At 34.0% G+C, this 17,609-nt stretch overlaps 1 protein-coding gene across 7 annotated transcripts in view; it reads left to right on the top strand.

Annotated features, from left to right (window-relative positions):
- The window catches only part of LOC138715210 (zinc finger protein castor homolog 1-like), a 752,775-nt gene that overhangs the window by 576,133 nt on the left and 159,033 nt on the right, over positions 1-17,609 (top strand). For all 7 annotated transcript variants that reach the window (XM_069847869.1, XM_069847872.1, XM_069847871.1 and 4 more), the window contains one exon: positions 17,194-17,359. In XM_069847869.1, the coding sequence (XP_069703970.1) occupies positions 17,194-17,359 (166 nt within the window). The remainder of the gene's footprint in view (positions 1-17,193; positions 17,360-17,609) is intronic.

Raw genomic sequence — 17,609 nt, 5'->3', positions numbered from 1 at the left:
ATGTGTAATTTACTTTATTATTTTATTTACGTAAATTCTGGAACCAGTTGGCGTCATTTTGTGTAATGTATGTATGTATGTATGTATGTATGTATGTATGTATGTATGTATGTATGTATTCACACTGCAAACGGGTACATACCCGGTGGCAGTGGTAACTAATTACACTCAATAATGACAAATTAACAATAAACACAATAAAAATATAATTAATAATAAATTAATACTACTACTACTACTACTACTACTAATAATAATAATAATAATAATAATAATAATAATAATAATAATAATAATAATAGGGAGCATCCTAAATTAAATGAAGCACGATCACTTAAAATAACATTTAAAGTACCTTAGCCTACCAATGGTAGATCGTTCGGATGGGGCTAGTCGATTTGGTTGGGTTGGGTATTGTTGAACTCTGTTTCTCTTGCTGAGTGATTGATTGATTGATTGATTGATTGATTGATCGAGTGAGTGAGTGAGTGAGTGAGTGAGTGAGTGAGTGAGTGAGTGAGTGAGTGATTGTAGAATTGGGAAAAGATGTTTTCTTTTCTGGAACTGTTTCACCAGTTCTGCCTCACCTGACATAGCCTATGGCATTCCGAAATAGCCTAACAGTGTGGCACTTGAACTCTGAACTGGAAGTTTGATTTTAATATTATCCTCCTGAATCCTGAATATAGTATACTATACCATACTTCATAAATGATTATGATATAAGATGAAGGCCTATGTGCAGAGACCCAAAGTATAGTATAATATACCTGTATTTGTGCCTAACTGTAACCTGCATAATTTTTTTCAGCATTTTTCCTCATGTCAGTAACTTTTTTTTGAAGTGTAGAATTATATTGAACATCAAAAATAAAACAACAAATGTCTCAGGACCCAGGAGGATAAGTCGTTCTTGCGGAGGTTCTACAAGGCTGTGTGACGTGATAAAGTGCTGAAATGGAATGTATACAAAACTCGATAGCAAAACTAGTGGTTGTACATTATAATTTGGAAATAGCTTTACTGTATATTTTTTAACTAGGTTATTTTACGACGCTCTATCAACATCTTAGGTTATTTAGCGTCTGAATGAGATGAAAGTGATAATGCCGGTGAAATGAGTCCGGGGTCCAGCACCGAAAGTTGAGGGAAAACCCCGGGGAAAACCTCAACCAGGTAACTTGCCCCGACCGGGATTCAAACCCGGGTCACCTGGTTTCGCGGCCAGACGCGCTAACCGGTACTCCACAGGTATGGACTACTGTATATTATTTTTAACAAATATCTGTATGAAAATTTAGTAAATATACAGTATATGCATTCATGATATGAAGGAGAGGCCTACTTTAAATGAGACAAAGTTCTATTATTGTACTGCGCACTTCTTTATGATACTGTCTCTGTGTACTCCTAACAGATGAAACCAGTGGTCAGCAGATAAATTCATAACCGAACGCGATATATTTATGTCGAGACATATTAGTTATCACTGTTACTTATTACTCCTAAGACGAAATAATCTGTTTTTAGTGTAGCAGCAGTGCCAGCTTGAAGACTCTGGCAAGAAGCGTACAGTTCAGTGCGAAAAAACTAGTTTGTTCTATGAAACCCTGTGGAAAAGAATGGAACTGTGTTATTAGTGGTCTCGGAACTGTTTCGAAAGAGCTGTTCAGTCATTTCTCACCTTTTTTTATCCAATAGAATAAGTTTTTCCCCCGCACTGAGTCCGTTCCAGAGTCCGTAGTGAATAAAAAAATGGCAATTTAAAATGCTTGCTATAACAACACTATGAGCTACAGTCGAATGCTAATTTTATTAGTAGTTAGGTTATGAATCATTGTAACTTGTGTGATCACGCCCAATAACGCCACCTCCCCCTCATTACGGGCATGAGGGCGCCGAAGTTGCGTATCAAATTAGCTGTGTCCCGCGGCCTCTCTCAGTAATGTCTCGTCATCGAGAGTAGCTACAGACTTGTGTGATCACTCATTTGATTTGTAATCACGAGTTCTGCAATATTAAAGTGATAATAGACATGTACGATACATGTTGAGTGAACCATAATGTAAAATTTGTTGTGAAGTCAAAGTGATTTCGAAATGTCGCTTCACATGAAGAGAAAATCTGTAGTTCCACTCCAGAAACTGATTGACGTATTGTGCGTGCCTATGTATCCTTGATACATCACAGAATTGTTTCCCTCGTTTGGTTTGGTTGGACGGACAGAATGACTGAGTTTGGTTGATTGCGTAATCGATTGGTTGGTTGATCTGCTAGGTTGTTAGGTATATACAACTTAAGTTGATTTCTTAGTTGCGCTGGGCTGGCACGTTGGTAGATAGGTTGGTTGTATGGATGGATGTGGATAGTATTTCGGTACGTCCGAGTTCCGTAAGGACACTGAAAGATCTTGATTTATTGGAAGTCCCGGATACAGTTAGTCGTTTTGTTAGTTATAAGTAATTTCTATTAAAGTGCAAACAAAGATAGAGGACAGACATTGAAAAGTTTTCTTATCTCAATCGTACTATCAGGGACTGGAATGCTTTACCTACAGACTTACCAAAGGCTTTACCAATAACCAAAAATGTATTTAAAAATAGGCTTAAGGACTTCACTAATAGATAGTAGTATATTATACACACTATTTAAAGGGTGTAATTGATATTTTGTTATTTGAAGTGTTGTATCAGTAAAGTGTGTTGTGTAAGTGAAGTGTGTTTGTCAGTGAAGTTTTATAGTTTATAGTGGCAGTGCAAAGTATTTGAACAGTCAAATGTTTTTGAAGTGTTGGTGAAATCAGGATAGAATCAGTGAAATTTGTCGTAGTTGCAGTGCAGTGAGTGAGTTGACATCGAAATAAGTGTAGTTCTGAAAAGTACTTGTGCAGGTATGAACATATCATACTCATGGGTTTTAGTTCGAACTTAGGGTTAAGATATAAATTAGATTTACTTTGAATGTTATTTTAAGTGGCCGTGCTTCATTTAATTTAGAATGCTCCTGGTTTTATTATTATTATTATTATTATTATTATTATTATTATTATTGTTTATTATTGTATTTTTTATTAGTTGTGTTTATTATTAATTGTTATTATTGAGTGTAATTAGTTACCACTGCCAAATTTACAGTGTGAATACATGCATGCATGCATACGTACGTACATACATACATACATACATACATACATACATACATACAGACATACACTTTATATTTAGTTCCATTAAAATAATTTAAAATAATTTTGCGTGTTACAAAAATATGTATTTTTTTTTTTCTTATTTTGTGTAAGAAATTACTGTGTGTGTTAAAAAGGCTAGAGAAGCGAAAAGAGCACTCAAATTTCATGTAACACCTAAAATTTGAACAATACTATAATGTTTTTTTTTATTCCATGTAATGCAATCAAGAGTATTAATATTGACATGGTAAAGAAGCAATTTACTCGTATATAGTAAAATAAAAAGGATAATATAGTTACGATGACCTCATGAACAGTATTTCTGCCCCCTCCCACTCTGCGTAATGTGGCCTTTAATGGAGAAACAGAATTTTGTTCTACCCAAGATTATTATTGAGAAAGTAATTTGTATTCCTACACGCGCAGCTATAATCTTTTATGATAAGGAAATGCTATAGAACTCTATATATAGTGGATAAATTCGAGTTTTCAGGATAAGAAATCTGTTATTCGTGATGTCAATGTAATGTAAGAACCAATTCGAAAAGTTGATGCAGTCCTAATTACAGATACAGACATGAATCACTTTTGTTCCCACATGTTTTATTCATTATACTTTCGCGGATACAATTTTTTGTTCGTTTTAGTGAGAGCATGCATGTACTATTTAAATTTAAGCATAATACGAAGACTGTATTCCCATTTTTGGAAGATTGGTCGGCCGTTGGTATGGAGAGAAGGAAAAAAAGTAAGAAAGGATAGCGTAAAAAGGAAAAAATCAAGGAAAAGGGGAGAAAAAAAAGCAATATGTAATTTCTGTTAGTTCGGAGGAAAACTTATAGCACACATGCAAGCTGGTCATTAGGAAGGCTTACTTCGTTGCTACGTGTTTTTATTCACACAAGTATGAGCTTAATTTTCATTTTAAAACTGCCATAGGGACTTCTCGAATAGTACACTCCGTTGCCATTAGCCATGGGCACGAACGTCCAGCTTTCTTCTCTCTCTCTCTGATTGTGAACTTATTAAATCATTTTCTCTCCATCTCGTGGTTCCAGCGAGTGACCATTCTGTTTATTATCATGCCTCATTATGCTTTTTGAAGATGGCGCACCACAGATTAAGCGTGAATCGACGTAAAAACCCCTTCACAACTTGTACAGAAAAAAATAACCATTTTAATAATATTATTAATAATTATAATAATAGTTTCATTATTACTGTTTTCTTTGATGTGACCCAAGGGTAGGGGATCTTGTTTACATTTTCGGAAGATGAGAGAATTATGTTTGACCTGCATCATAGAACTGGGTAATCAAGACTTTCGCTCCTTGTAGATGTATAATATTCCTTAATAGTCCTCACGAATCAATGACCAAATGTCCGAGGTTATTATTATTATTATTATTATTATTATTATTATTATTATCATTATCGGCCGGGTAGTTCAGTTGGTAGAGCAACTCGCTACGGACTGGAAGGTCCTAGGTTCAATCCGGTAGCGGGATTTTTCTCTTTGTCAAACTGGGAGAATGTGCCAGAAGTCCACTCAGCCTCCTGTGAAATTGAGTACCGGCCTTTCCCGGGGGTAAAAGGCGGTCGAAACGTGATGCTGATCTCATCACCTCATTCTAGTTCCACGGTCGTGATTTATGTCTCATCATGTCCTCTATGTGCCTTCATTTAGTATTTATTATTTAACCTAGTAGAGATAAGGCCATCAGACTTTTTTCCCTTCTTCTGCTAGGGGATTACAGCTACAAAATCAAGAATACAATTTAAATTTAAATACTTTATATTAAGTTACAATTTCAATCTTGGCTCCTAAAAGAAAAGCCTTTACCATTAGGCCTGTCATTATTATTATTATTATTATTATTATTATTATTATTATTATCATTATCATCATCATCATCATCGTCATCATCATCATCTTCATCTTCATTTGTTAAGATTTATACACGCGTTAATATCATTCTGTGGTCATATGGCGTGTGTAGAATTTTTTGGTTTATCAGTAGGCCGTTTTATTATTATTATTATTATTATTATTATTATTATTATTATTAATATATTACAGGCTTGCAGAACTGGACGACAATTATGGCGTTACGTCATTCATTGGAATACGTCACTTACCCCTTCCTTCCACCCCCCGCGTCATTGACTTGGTAAGGGAGGGAATTTATATTCAGTGTCTGTGTTATGTGATTGCATACGGGCCACAGATACGTCATTCAACGCCGGTGGACTGTGGATGGGTAACCAACGCTTTCCTCATGCTTTTCACCCCTCTCTCGCCAGTTCTGTATCCCTGGTCTAAACAGTACACAACGCTATTATAAATTACATATCGATATCAACGTGAACTTTTTTTAGAGAAACAGAGTACACTGGTTGAATTTCTTTCCTGAATTCTTCCAATGTAACTCTATTTTTACCTATAAGTTGTTTCCTTATAAAATGTTCTTTCTTAAATTAGTCTTAACTTTTACGCATATTGCAAATTTCTTTATTTTTTTATGAGAACCATAAGATATGTTATAACCTATACTAAATAACTATTTTGAATTATGACCATATTTTTTTCTCTTTCAAAAATGTTTATAATAGAGCAGTTCAGACGACATGACTCCTTTACTGTCATGTAAGGACAGAGTGTAAGTTCAGTTCCATATATATATATCTGGAATTGTGGGAGATGCAGAAACTTTGTACAATGTGTTGAAGGAAATCCGGGAAGGATAGGGCGGTGATGCTTAGAGAACCGTTGTGATACAGCAAAACCCCTTCGCAAGAGGATTTCATAAATCACCTTAGGAAGACAGTTGCGGTCCGGTTTTGGAAATAATAGAATGTTACTGATGACATGAGCTCAAAGATACCAAAACTTCCGACATTGGGGTGAAAAGGGGCGTGCTTCAAGCTGTGATTTATGTATATTTGCAGAGAAAGGAAACCAAAGTGAAGAGATGTCATTTGTGAAGCTACATGGGTCAGAGACATCTAGGAATATTAAACCTTTAGAGTAGGAAAGTCTCAAAATGCCTACAGAACAAGAATAGGTCTTGTCTTATGATACGAGGTGTTGGCCCTAGAGAAGTCATTTTGATGCTACGAAAATATTTAATTTGAAATTTTTGCGAAATTGTTTCCCATCATTTACAATACTAACTTACAAGTTTCAATATCTCAGTCTGTCTGTCTGCCTGTCTGTCTGTCTGTCTGTCTGTGTATACATATATTCTTATTTTCTTTTTCTTTCTTGTTCTTTTTTTTCTCAAGTTATATTCATACTCAGTACGTGCTTCTCGTACTTATATCGGAAAATGTGTATATGAGAGAAAACGTTTATTTGAAAGATACCGGTACCGGTTATATATTTTCGAATTCCGTATAAGCTATTAGAATTAAATAAATTGACTCTTCACTAATTATATTAATGAAAATTAACTTCTTTTTGTGCCGTTCTTTCTTCACAAATAAACTGAATGAAACGGTTCATACGATGCGTTTTCAAATATTTGCTTTGGAATATACGTTACCTATTTTAATTAAACATTTCTTCAGACTGAATTATGGATTTAAAAAATGTATATACAGGGTGGAAGTGAAATAATCCTGCAGATATTTAGTGCAAATAGCTTATGTTGTATGTAACAAAAAACTATAATACCATATTGGTGGAAAGTTCATAGTTTTCTCAGGAAAAAATGTTTTTTTTTTTTTTTTTTTCCCAAATGTTTAACACCCTCTTATTCGGTAACTGTTGCGAATTGGATCGTGTTTTTTTGTCCATATCGATAGAAAATCTACTAAAGAATCATTTATCTGTCTGTAGTATTTCAATAACTTGGGCGGTTTTCGTGTAAATTTAATTTAAAAACCACTAATTTCAAACCACTGCAATTCACATCGCAACATTGTAGGGAGGCAGTAAATGTACGCTGAGTTCGTTGACCTCTTTCATCTATATCGCGATACGAAAGGAGACTTTTTGCGGCGAGGTTGCAAACGTAATTTTCTAAATAACCGCCCATTTAATCGCAAAACGTAACATTTGTTTTCTATTCATTTAAGCGTACCCTATCGTCTCTTTCAATCTGCAAGGTTGTTTTACTTCCACCTTGGCATTCGTTCTGAAATCTGGCAAAGAGAAACGTATCATGTCTTCGCTAGAAATCGAAAAGACGCCTTTTATATTACGAAGCTACTGACACCCAATGTAATAAAAATAGTATATTAAAGACAATTATAAGTCGAAATGGAATAACAATTGAAAATAAGGAAACTATCGCAAATGAATTTAACGATCATTTTACTAATGTAAGTCATGACATCGTATCTAATATAAAAAAGAAAGTATTTGGTACTCATCACTATAAGCTTTATAATACAAGTATATCATCCATGTTTATGTTTCCTGTAAACGAATGTGAAATCATTAATATTGTAAACAGTTTAAAAAATAATGTGGCTCCTGGTATTGATGGTATTACAACAAATACCCTGAAACTTATTATCGAAGCTATTTCTAAACCACTTGCCTTTATATTTAATTTGTGCATATCTCAAGGTGTATTTCCCTCAGCCCTAAAACATGCTGTGGTGATGCCAATTCACAAGTCTGGTGACAAAAATAATCTTAATAATTACAGACCTATTTCACTATTACCCAGTCTCTCTAAGGTATTTGAAAAATGTATAAAAACACGGTTAATAACATTTTTAGAAAAAAATAAACTACTAAATGATAATCAATTTGGTTTCAGAAAAAATTTGTGCACTGATGATGCTATTATGGCAGTTACCTCAAAAATAATTCAACAATTAGATGTAGGAAATAAATGTCTAGGAATTTTTCTAGACTTACAAAAAGCTTTCGATACGGTCAATCACAGTATACTTTTGAATAAAATGGATAGATTAGGAATTAATGGAATTGCTTTAAAATTATTTAAATCTTACTTAAGTAACAGAACTCAAGCAACTAAAATAAATGATCACCTTAGTAAATCACGTAACATTGATATAGGTGTACCTCAGGGTCCTGTTTTGTTTTAATATATATCAACGATTTACTTAAAATTGACATTGAGAAATATTCTGGTACTCTGTATTCTTATGCTGATGATACTGTGGTTATATTTAGTGGTTCGAGCTGGAATGAAACTTATCAAAATTCTAACAGTGGTATTAATATTATTAAAGAATGGCTGGATGCTCACTTACTTTCTCTGAACGTTTCTAAAACAAAATTAATACCATTTTCATTAACATCACATGGCCTTGAGCAACTAGAAATAAATAATAATATAAGTATAACTGTACATGATTGTAACCTATCTACTTGCTCATGTAACGCTTTGAGTATATCCTCACAAGTTAAATATTTAGGCATTATTATTGACCAACATTTAAAATGGGACAAGCATATCTCCTTTCTGTGTAACAGATTGCGTAAAACAATCCACAAATTTTCCATTCTACGCTCTTATTTACCTGTTTATGTTCTGCGTACTGTGTACTTAGCTCTGTTTCAATCAATAATTCAGTATGGTATTTTAGGTTGGGGAGGAATGGCAAAATCGACTCTCCGTCCTTTAAATCTGCTCCAAAAAAGAATGATCAAAATTTGTCTATATAAACCTTTTGATTACCCAACAAAATTAATTTTTCAGGAATTTGGCGTATCAAATCTAGAACAAATTTATAAACAAACATTGCTGATTTACTTCCATAAAACCCACAATAAATTTAAATTTGATCCTCATGAATACCAGACGAGACAAAACTACAGTTTCTTTCTAAATACTCCCAAATGCCACACAACTGCTGGATTAAAACACAGCAGAAATTTTGGACCCAAAATATATAATACATTCATTAGAGCTTACCCTGAGCTAAGTACACTTAACACACATAGATTTAAGAAACAAATCAGATTAATTATTTAATTGTTTAAGCTAATTGAGTTAAAAATTGATACATGTACTTTTGGATTTTCTATTTGTATATAGACCCTGTTATTACATGCTGTATGTATTTTACCATTTATTAATGTGATTGTGATCAATGAACTCTCTTAATTTTGTGATATATTTTGTATAACTGATCTGAACTACGCCCGAGCACGAGCTTCTGCTCTTTCGGGCTGCAATGCCTAATGTAGCTCAAGTGTATAGTATTAAATAAATATTATTATATTATATATTTCGTAGCCCAGAAGTCGGCAAATATAATACATTTAGTACAAGTAGAACGCAACTTCTCAACCCCCAAGCTCTAGTTCATCTGTACCGGCAGGGTTGGTTGACGTTTATCATATGAGGTGAATGAACTAGGTAGGTTTGCAGCAATCACTGTAGAACAGCTGAAGGTATAAAATGCCGACCACTCGTAGCCTGTTGTCCAAACTTCACGAAGAGTAAATATAGGCCTACAAGTGTATTTAGTTTTTACTTTGCCGAAAGTTTTATGTATTTTCCAAAGAAACTTTGCTATTCCCTTCCCACGACTTGAATATCAGAATCGCATTTCAAATTTCAGTGTAACTTTAAGTAAACACTCTTCCAATTACAGAAGTCATTGATATGAGAGGTGGCAGAAAGAAGAGGGTTATAATGAGAAGTGCTGACAACTCTTTGGCATTGATATACTTCTCATCTTCCCATACCTAAAGACTCTGGCCTCTGGCCACTGTTTTTTTTTTTTTCATGTAAAATTCATTACACGAATCTTATAAAATTTATGCAGTGTAAAATGATGTGGTGCAATATTTCCATTTGCTTTTAGAAATGGAATTATGACAGAGCTAACGGGTGTATCCAGAAATACTTCTCCGTTGCAATTTTTCTCCACTACAAATTCTAATTGGACTCGCTGGGATTTAAACTATGGTCTCCATCGTGCATATTCGATACTCTAATCATTCCACTATTGACTGATTTTTATGTTTTATAAGATATCTAAAGGGGGAGGGGGAGAAATTTGCCACCATACCGCATTATCTCCTGGCCTAGTTGCCTCATAGCTGGCACATTCTTGTTCACTTGGGAGGTTCAGACCTGTCTTCGGACAGTTGACTAAATAACAAACGATATCTAAACATTTAATGTTCCATTGGTAGTTGACCCCGATATGATCGTACTTGTATAATAATAATAATAATAATAATAATAATCTGTCGGCAAGAAGACGGTGGTAAAGAAATAAGACATAATTGGTCTACGAGTAGTTGTAACAGCACTCTCGTTGTTATTGGTTGTTACGTGCAGAAACATCGTGAACCAATTGAGCAATAAATAAAACAATTTCTTTTTTGTGTGTGTGATTAACTGATTTATGTATCGCTGAAGCAAAGAATTTACAAAGTAATTAATGAAATAACATTTTTAAATTATACGTAGTTTATATTTACATATTCTCCGTAATCTATAAGACCATGTCTTCATGTTTTTTTTTTTTATTTTAAAGTTTCTGCCACAGGTAACTGGTTATTTCAGATTTTACATGAAATCTTTAACATGCGGTAAAAATCCCCTGAAAGCTACATTTTTCTGTGTTCCGTTTATTTAAAATTCTTCATTAACGTTCTGAATAAAAAATTGAATGTCTTAAAGAACTGTGCAGCGGAATTAGAAATTGCGATGACTGCTTAGTATGGTAACCGACTATTATTAATTCCAATGTTTAGCGTGAAAAAGTGAGGTTAAGATTGTTCTTGTAGTCATTAAGATACTCTCAGTCCTGTGTCCTGTCTCTCTCTCTCTTAAAACACTGTAACATTTCACCTTGAAGGCATTTATTAAATATCCTGTTGTTGAACTTTTAGTCTATCTAGAAGTTGTCGTGGCAGAAGTAGTTTTGTGTGCTTGTGTTTCGTAATAGGAAATAACGCTATTGACTAGAATGTAGCATGATGGGAGTCACGTCATCATTTCCCGACTATGTGTCACGTGCAATTAGTCCCGCGACAATTGGTCCCAAAACAGAATATCGTCCCAACGACAGTTCGTACTACAAACAAATATGTCCCACGACAACTTGTTCCGGACAATCGGTCCCAAAAAGAAATTTATGAATAATTAAAACAATATTTTAACATTTTCATAAATTCAACAATACAACCATTACCACAAAAACAGTGATTTGTTTGACTTGTTGCAAAATATTTCAAGAATTTAGAACTTCATTACACATTCCTTACGGACCGTTCTCGTCTCTGAGGCAATCTGAAATTAATATGGAAAGGTTTCCTATACAACGGACATCGTTCTACTAAGGAGAAGACAGAATGACGTTGTGAGAAAAGAGGGGATTTTAGTGCCAGGTTACACTTACAAAGATGTACATCAACAATTTTTCGAGAAACGGAAATACCCATCCGCCGAACTGGGGTTAAGTATGAAGCGACAAAAGTCATAGCTTACCGGTATCAATGAAGATGCGCAAACTTCTAATGAAGCAACAACATCAATTCTTAACCGCCATATAAACACCACGACCAGTGAAACATACTTAACATTCCAAAAAAGGAAAGTGTGCTACGTAATATCCAAAGGATACGTGCTAGACATTTGCTGGGAGTCTATAATGATTATTAGAGACCGGAAGTTTAGGCATTATGAATTATTAAAATAGGTAGGCAAAAAGGCATCATAAATAGCTAAAATAAGCAGGCAAAAAGGCGTTATAAATAGCTAAAATACACAATAAAAGGCAATTACAAAAACCTTGCACTAGACCCACAACCTTGCACTTTCCACAAAGGGATTTCGGCAGCAAGAAAAGCTTTACATAAGTCGAATGCAAATTGAGATTTTCGACTCGATGTTGCAATTACTGTTGAAAGTAAAGAAATCTTCTTTCCAGTAACCTTGGAAAGTGCATTTTTGTGTTTGGTTGTACTGATATGTTGCGATATGAAATATTTAGCTAGCTACAACAACGTTGCAATGAAAACTGAAATAAATATAACCGCACTCATTTTTGCCTTGTCAAATAAACACAAGCGATAATTAAAACTCTTACTGTTATACATTTTTGCACGGCAGCACTCATTGTTGCAAAGAGAATATGAACTGACTGAAAGACAATAATATACATTCGGTGAGGTCACTTTCATTGTAGCGGTTATAGAAATAAATTAAAATGTACCTGTAGGCAATTTTTAATAATACATTAATAAATAATAGAGAAATAATCAAATAAAGGCAAAAAAAGCATTTATTTTGTAAATTAGGCATTTATGTGAAAAAAAGTCAGAAAAGTGCAACATAAAACTGTGACGTTTCAATCACAAAGGTATAATTCGTACAGATTTATTTTAAAATGATGATAGATTTAACACATTTAAAAAGGCATTCTGCCAAAGTTCCGGTCTCTGATGATTATTATTACAATTTCAATAAATTCAACGTCTTTCTAAATAAATAGTAACACAACTCTAGCAGCATTCTTCATTATCACTTTGTACCGTTAATGGCACAACTAAAACGTTGGTACCAATTTAGTTTGGTACGAAATGTCACAGGGTACAAATAGACTGGGACAAATTTCTACCTGGACGAATAGGATGGGACGAATTGTCACACAATCTACGTCATCGAGGTGAAATGACAAAAAAGCACGCCAGTTTTCTTTGCAATAAATACAGAAGCTACTCCAAAAATTTTGAGATTTACCCCATTTTATAAAATTAATGTTCACGAAAATGTAAATACATCGTAATTGACCATGATTATCATACAACCTCGTTCAAATGTATAGAGATAAATGACGATATTTAAGTTTAGTGAACTCATTATGGGACCAATGTGAAATCTCGAGCATAGTACTCGTATGTAAGAAATCATTGTAAGATTTGATCTTATACTATTGTCGCTAAATTCGTTCAGTGACTCTGTGCTCATTGACACTTGTTTTACGTCCCTTTTTTGCTATCAGGGAACTCCGAAAGTTCTTTGTTTTGGAGGAAGATATTTGAATGTAGCAAATTTCTCTTTACCATAATTATGGAACTTTTTAGTAGTTGGCTGTTCTGCTTAAGTCGATTATCGATTGCTGTTTGTGTGTATTGGCGCCAAATGTACGTAAGCAATATGTCGTGTTGTTTTTGTGTAATAAATAAATTGTTCTCGCTATTCTTTACAGTTTTTACTTTTCTATACAAACAGCAATTCTTAACAGTGATTAAAATGTCTCATTTTGGAGGTGGCAGACGTAAATTTGTTGGTAGTCGGTATACAAATTGAGTTTGTGCATATCCCAACCTATCAATCAATACATCTGGTGAAAAATTGAAACATGCAAGTAGTAAGTACTGAATGCAGTATAAATATTAAATAGTGATACAAACAACTTGCTACATTTAGTTATATTGAGTCAATTATGGGAAAAAAAGAAGTGTGAAGTGCAAGTTGTGTAACAGTGATGACTCAATATATTTGAAGATGTAAATATTAGAAAGGGGCTTGCACTAGAATTATTGTGTGTAGTGTATGTGGTAGTGAATATTCAAGTTATGCCTTAAGTGTAAATAGTAAGAGAGTGCACAAAGTAAATATTATAGGTTATGGCGTCAGGTATATTGGTAAATGAAGGGTTCCACAAACTTCCTCGCAATAATGAATCTACCTCCACTACCCAGATCTGTAAGCTACTGTGATATAGACCTATTACTTACAATTAGTATTTTCACATATGTGGCCAATAAAACTAAGAAATATTAAGTCTAGCTTTAAACTCATTTCCTCAGAAGTTACAATTTTATTAAGGTATCTTAAAAAAAATAATTCTAGAAGTACGTCAGCTAGAGATATGTAACTTCGCATGTTCCTTTCTAGTATATTAGGACAAGGTAGAGTATTGACCGGCCACTGAAGGAATACTGCACACTTTTATTACTGCCAATGTGGTGCTATAAACCAATTTTCAACACTTTTATCACACTCACAACACATTTCAATTCGTATTGTAACATATATATATATATAATTATTACTACATTAACACATTGAAATGTAATTATGACGAAAGTCGCCGTATTTTCTTCCTGGCATTACGATGAAATACGATCCACTTCCAATGGATGGCCCACGACACGAGTAGCAGGGTTGGTAATACATGCAAACGAAATGATGCTAAACGTGATTAATGTTACGACAGGTGTGTAGTATTAGGTGACAGGTTAGGTTAGGTTAGATTATGTGTGTAGCATTATGAGAGATTAGGTTAGGTTTGATTAGGTGTTTAATATTATTACTATGTTGGCGACACTGAAACCCACTGTCACATTAAGGAAATATGGCCGTATTCTTAATTCACGCACGACGATTTTTGTATATAAGTAATGTACGTATTTAGGGCGGGTTGTGTGGGCTTATAGCTCTCCCAGTGATCACATCAATTTCTAATAATGAATACTATAAATCCAAGGCATTTTCAAGGTATTTTAGCAAGTTCCTATAGTGGTGGGAACATAAGTAACCTCCTTCTCATATTGTTACAAGCAGAGTATACCATGGTTTTGTACTGTTAAAAAAAAAAAATTCAAATAAAATTTAGAGTCTCTCAACGTCAATTTGTATAATAAATTGCAGGTCTTTCTACAATAAAATGAACTAATCATGCTTATTATGGACTGCAGTTTAAACTATTATGTTCTGTGCATGCTGTAAAAATTTTAAAACTCAACAATGACTATCGAGAGAAGATGTAGACTACATTGATCAATGCATGCTTTACACTTTCATTTTGTGGTGACGTATGGAAACCTGGCAGAAATGATAACTTTAAGGTACTGGTAATCCTTATCGGTTTAACTATTAATAACAGGAAAGATTATTTTTGTGTTTGTAGCTCTTCACGTATAAATTTCTTTTTGGTGATTACATATGGTCTCTCTGTAGTGATTTGAAAGCATTTTTAAGTCTTCTAAAGAACTAATTACATCAGCAATAAGAAATTAAAACGATAGGACGTAAATTTTACTTCGATAATGGCGTGAGTATACTTTCCTACGATCTGTAAGCTTTCTATAGTAATTTAGTTGTGTCGGATGGTACTTCGTTTGGATAATTAGCTACACTTTTAAAAGTAAAGTTTAAGCAATTCTCTATTAAATACAGAAGATATTTTACTGCTAATGTATCCTATAATCACCTTCCCTAATCATCGAATTGGTTTCTTTACATTACAATTCGATAAAAATAAAGTTCTGAACTCGTTTTTTTATTCCATAATGCGAATCTTCCTGCGTTGCTACAAGGGAAAGTTTTTCTATTATTCACAATGCTAGTAGGAGACCTATAATTTTTTCCCGGGGAAATAAACGATCATTTGTTGCCGTGGAGTCGACCTTTAACCGTGTGAAGAAGTGTAATGCATGTATAAAAGGAAAATCATGGCGTACTGTAAATCATCCGCCTTCAACTGAAAGACGTTTAGTTTTTAAAAGTATGGCGTTTTATCGAGAGAATTAAACCTTAAAAATTTACAAGCTAGAAATTATAACACTTTAAATAAATGTACGTACATACAGTATTTATGTGTAGGTTATAGGCTATCACATTCCTTGATATTATACAGTATACAGCAGTGCATGAAATAGAATGCACTTACAGTATATGCCAATATATGTGTACGAGGTCTTTTTTATTCATACATTGCTCAGAATTCATTCGTTAAAAGAACTGTCATTGAACACTTTTCATCCTCTATAGTAATCGAATTGAACGCATACAAACTAACATAAGAAGTTAAAGGAAATAAATTGGAGAAATCGTGTGAAACGAAAAAAAAACTATACATGATTCCCGAAAATGATGCACGGATTCCAACCAGCGTAGAAAAACTCTGGAAGACCAAAAAGCGTTGGACTTCAGCTGATTAACCCCTTCAGGCCTGATGTACATTATAGTGTACATTGTTTGTTTGTTTGTTTTTTTTTTTTTTTGGAATATCCAATACTTTTAAATATTTTGAAAAATTCAATGTGATGGAAATGAATATTATTTTTGAAACATTTCTATACCTGAATTAAAAATAAAATTTAAAATTTTGGGGCCCCAGGGGTCAAAATTGTCCTCAAATTTTTATTTTCTGTGAAGACTTTATTTGGGAATTTTGGATCCCCAGAATGATTGTGAGACAAGGCTTTTTTTTTTTCAATTAAAAAAAAATATATATATATATATATATATATATTTTCAGGACTGAAGGGGTTAAAATTAAATCGGAAGTAAATTCTTGGAAGCTGCTGTTTATTCTGACTATGATTAATAAAGAGAATGTTAGGGGAAACGGGAATATCCTGAGACAACTTTCCCACTTAAGATTTTACTTGAACCCTCTAGAATTTGAAAGCGTATGTCCTGCACTATGAGAAGCCGACGCTCTAGCCGTGAGGGTAACTGTATCTCTACTGATTGGCTGTATTAAACTTTTCGTACTCTTTGAATGATTGCCGCTTGCTGAATATGCTGTTCTTTTAGCTCTATTTGATATGTATTACCGTCCCTTCGGCAGTGTCTTAACCGGCACCTGCTGTAACCTTCGGAGCAGGTAATAAATTTCCAATTAGTGTGTTTGTCAAGGAAGCAATTAATTATTTGGCCCCGCAATACCATGCCAAGAGTTGAATTAGGCTGTCGTACTTTTGTAATTTTTGGTATACAGTTATGACGTCCTCTTCAACTGCTCTGAATTAGGCCTACGTGTAAAAGTATATTTGGAGACGTCGAGCTTTCAATTCGTTTCAAGTTGGAAGGATCCAGCATTCGTTTCGTTAAACTTAATTCTCTGATTTTTTTTTTTTTTTTTTTTTTTGCTAATTTCGTACAGTTTTTCTGAAGTTACAAAATTTAGTAATATAAAAAAAACTACCAGTATTCTCTCTTGACGTATATGTACGTATAATAGTCATATAACACAAGAAACCAGTAAACTCTTTACTGAGAATAGCCAGCATAATAATTGTAAGCGTTTTCTTTTGCTTCCTGCAGGTGATGCTACCTCAGAACATGGCTACCATCTTGACATTGGCCGCGTTACAAGACCAACAGTCGAAGGCTGGAGGCTCTACCCCAACGCACCATGGAACTTCACCCCATACTGGAGGTTCTACTTCCCCTGCATCAGGGTTAGTCATCATGGATCCCACCAAAGGCGGTGAGTACGATTAATATAAATTTTAAGTATGTTTTTTTCTTCATTATTCTTCCGTCGCGGCAGTCTTCTTACTTGCGTTATTACAGTGAAAAACTCCGTATCTGATAGCTTTGGCACGATGCATGGTTGTTAGTGCGATTTTTATTTTAGATAGAGATACATAGAAGATAAAATGATTGAAGCCAAAGCTTCAAGAAGCCAGAATTAAAATTCTTTCCAAGGATTTTTAAGCTTGTCAATCATTGACAGA

The sequence above is a fragment of the Periplaneta americana genome, chromosome 15, assembly GCF_040183065.1.
Source record: "Periplaneta americana isolate PAMFEO1 chromosome 15, P.americana_PAMFEO1_priV1, whole genome shotgun sequence".
Taxonomy (NCBI): Eukaryota; Metazoa; Arthropoda; class Insecta; order Blattodea; family Blattidae; genus Periplaneta; species Periplaneta americana.
The sequence above is the reverse complement of the archived record's forward strand: the minus strand, read 5'-3'. Positions and strand labels throughout refer to the sequence as shown.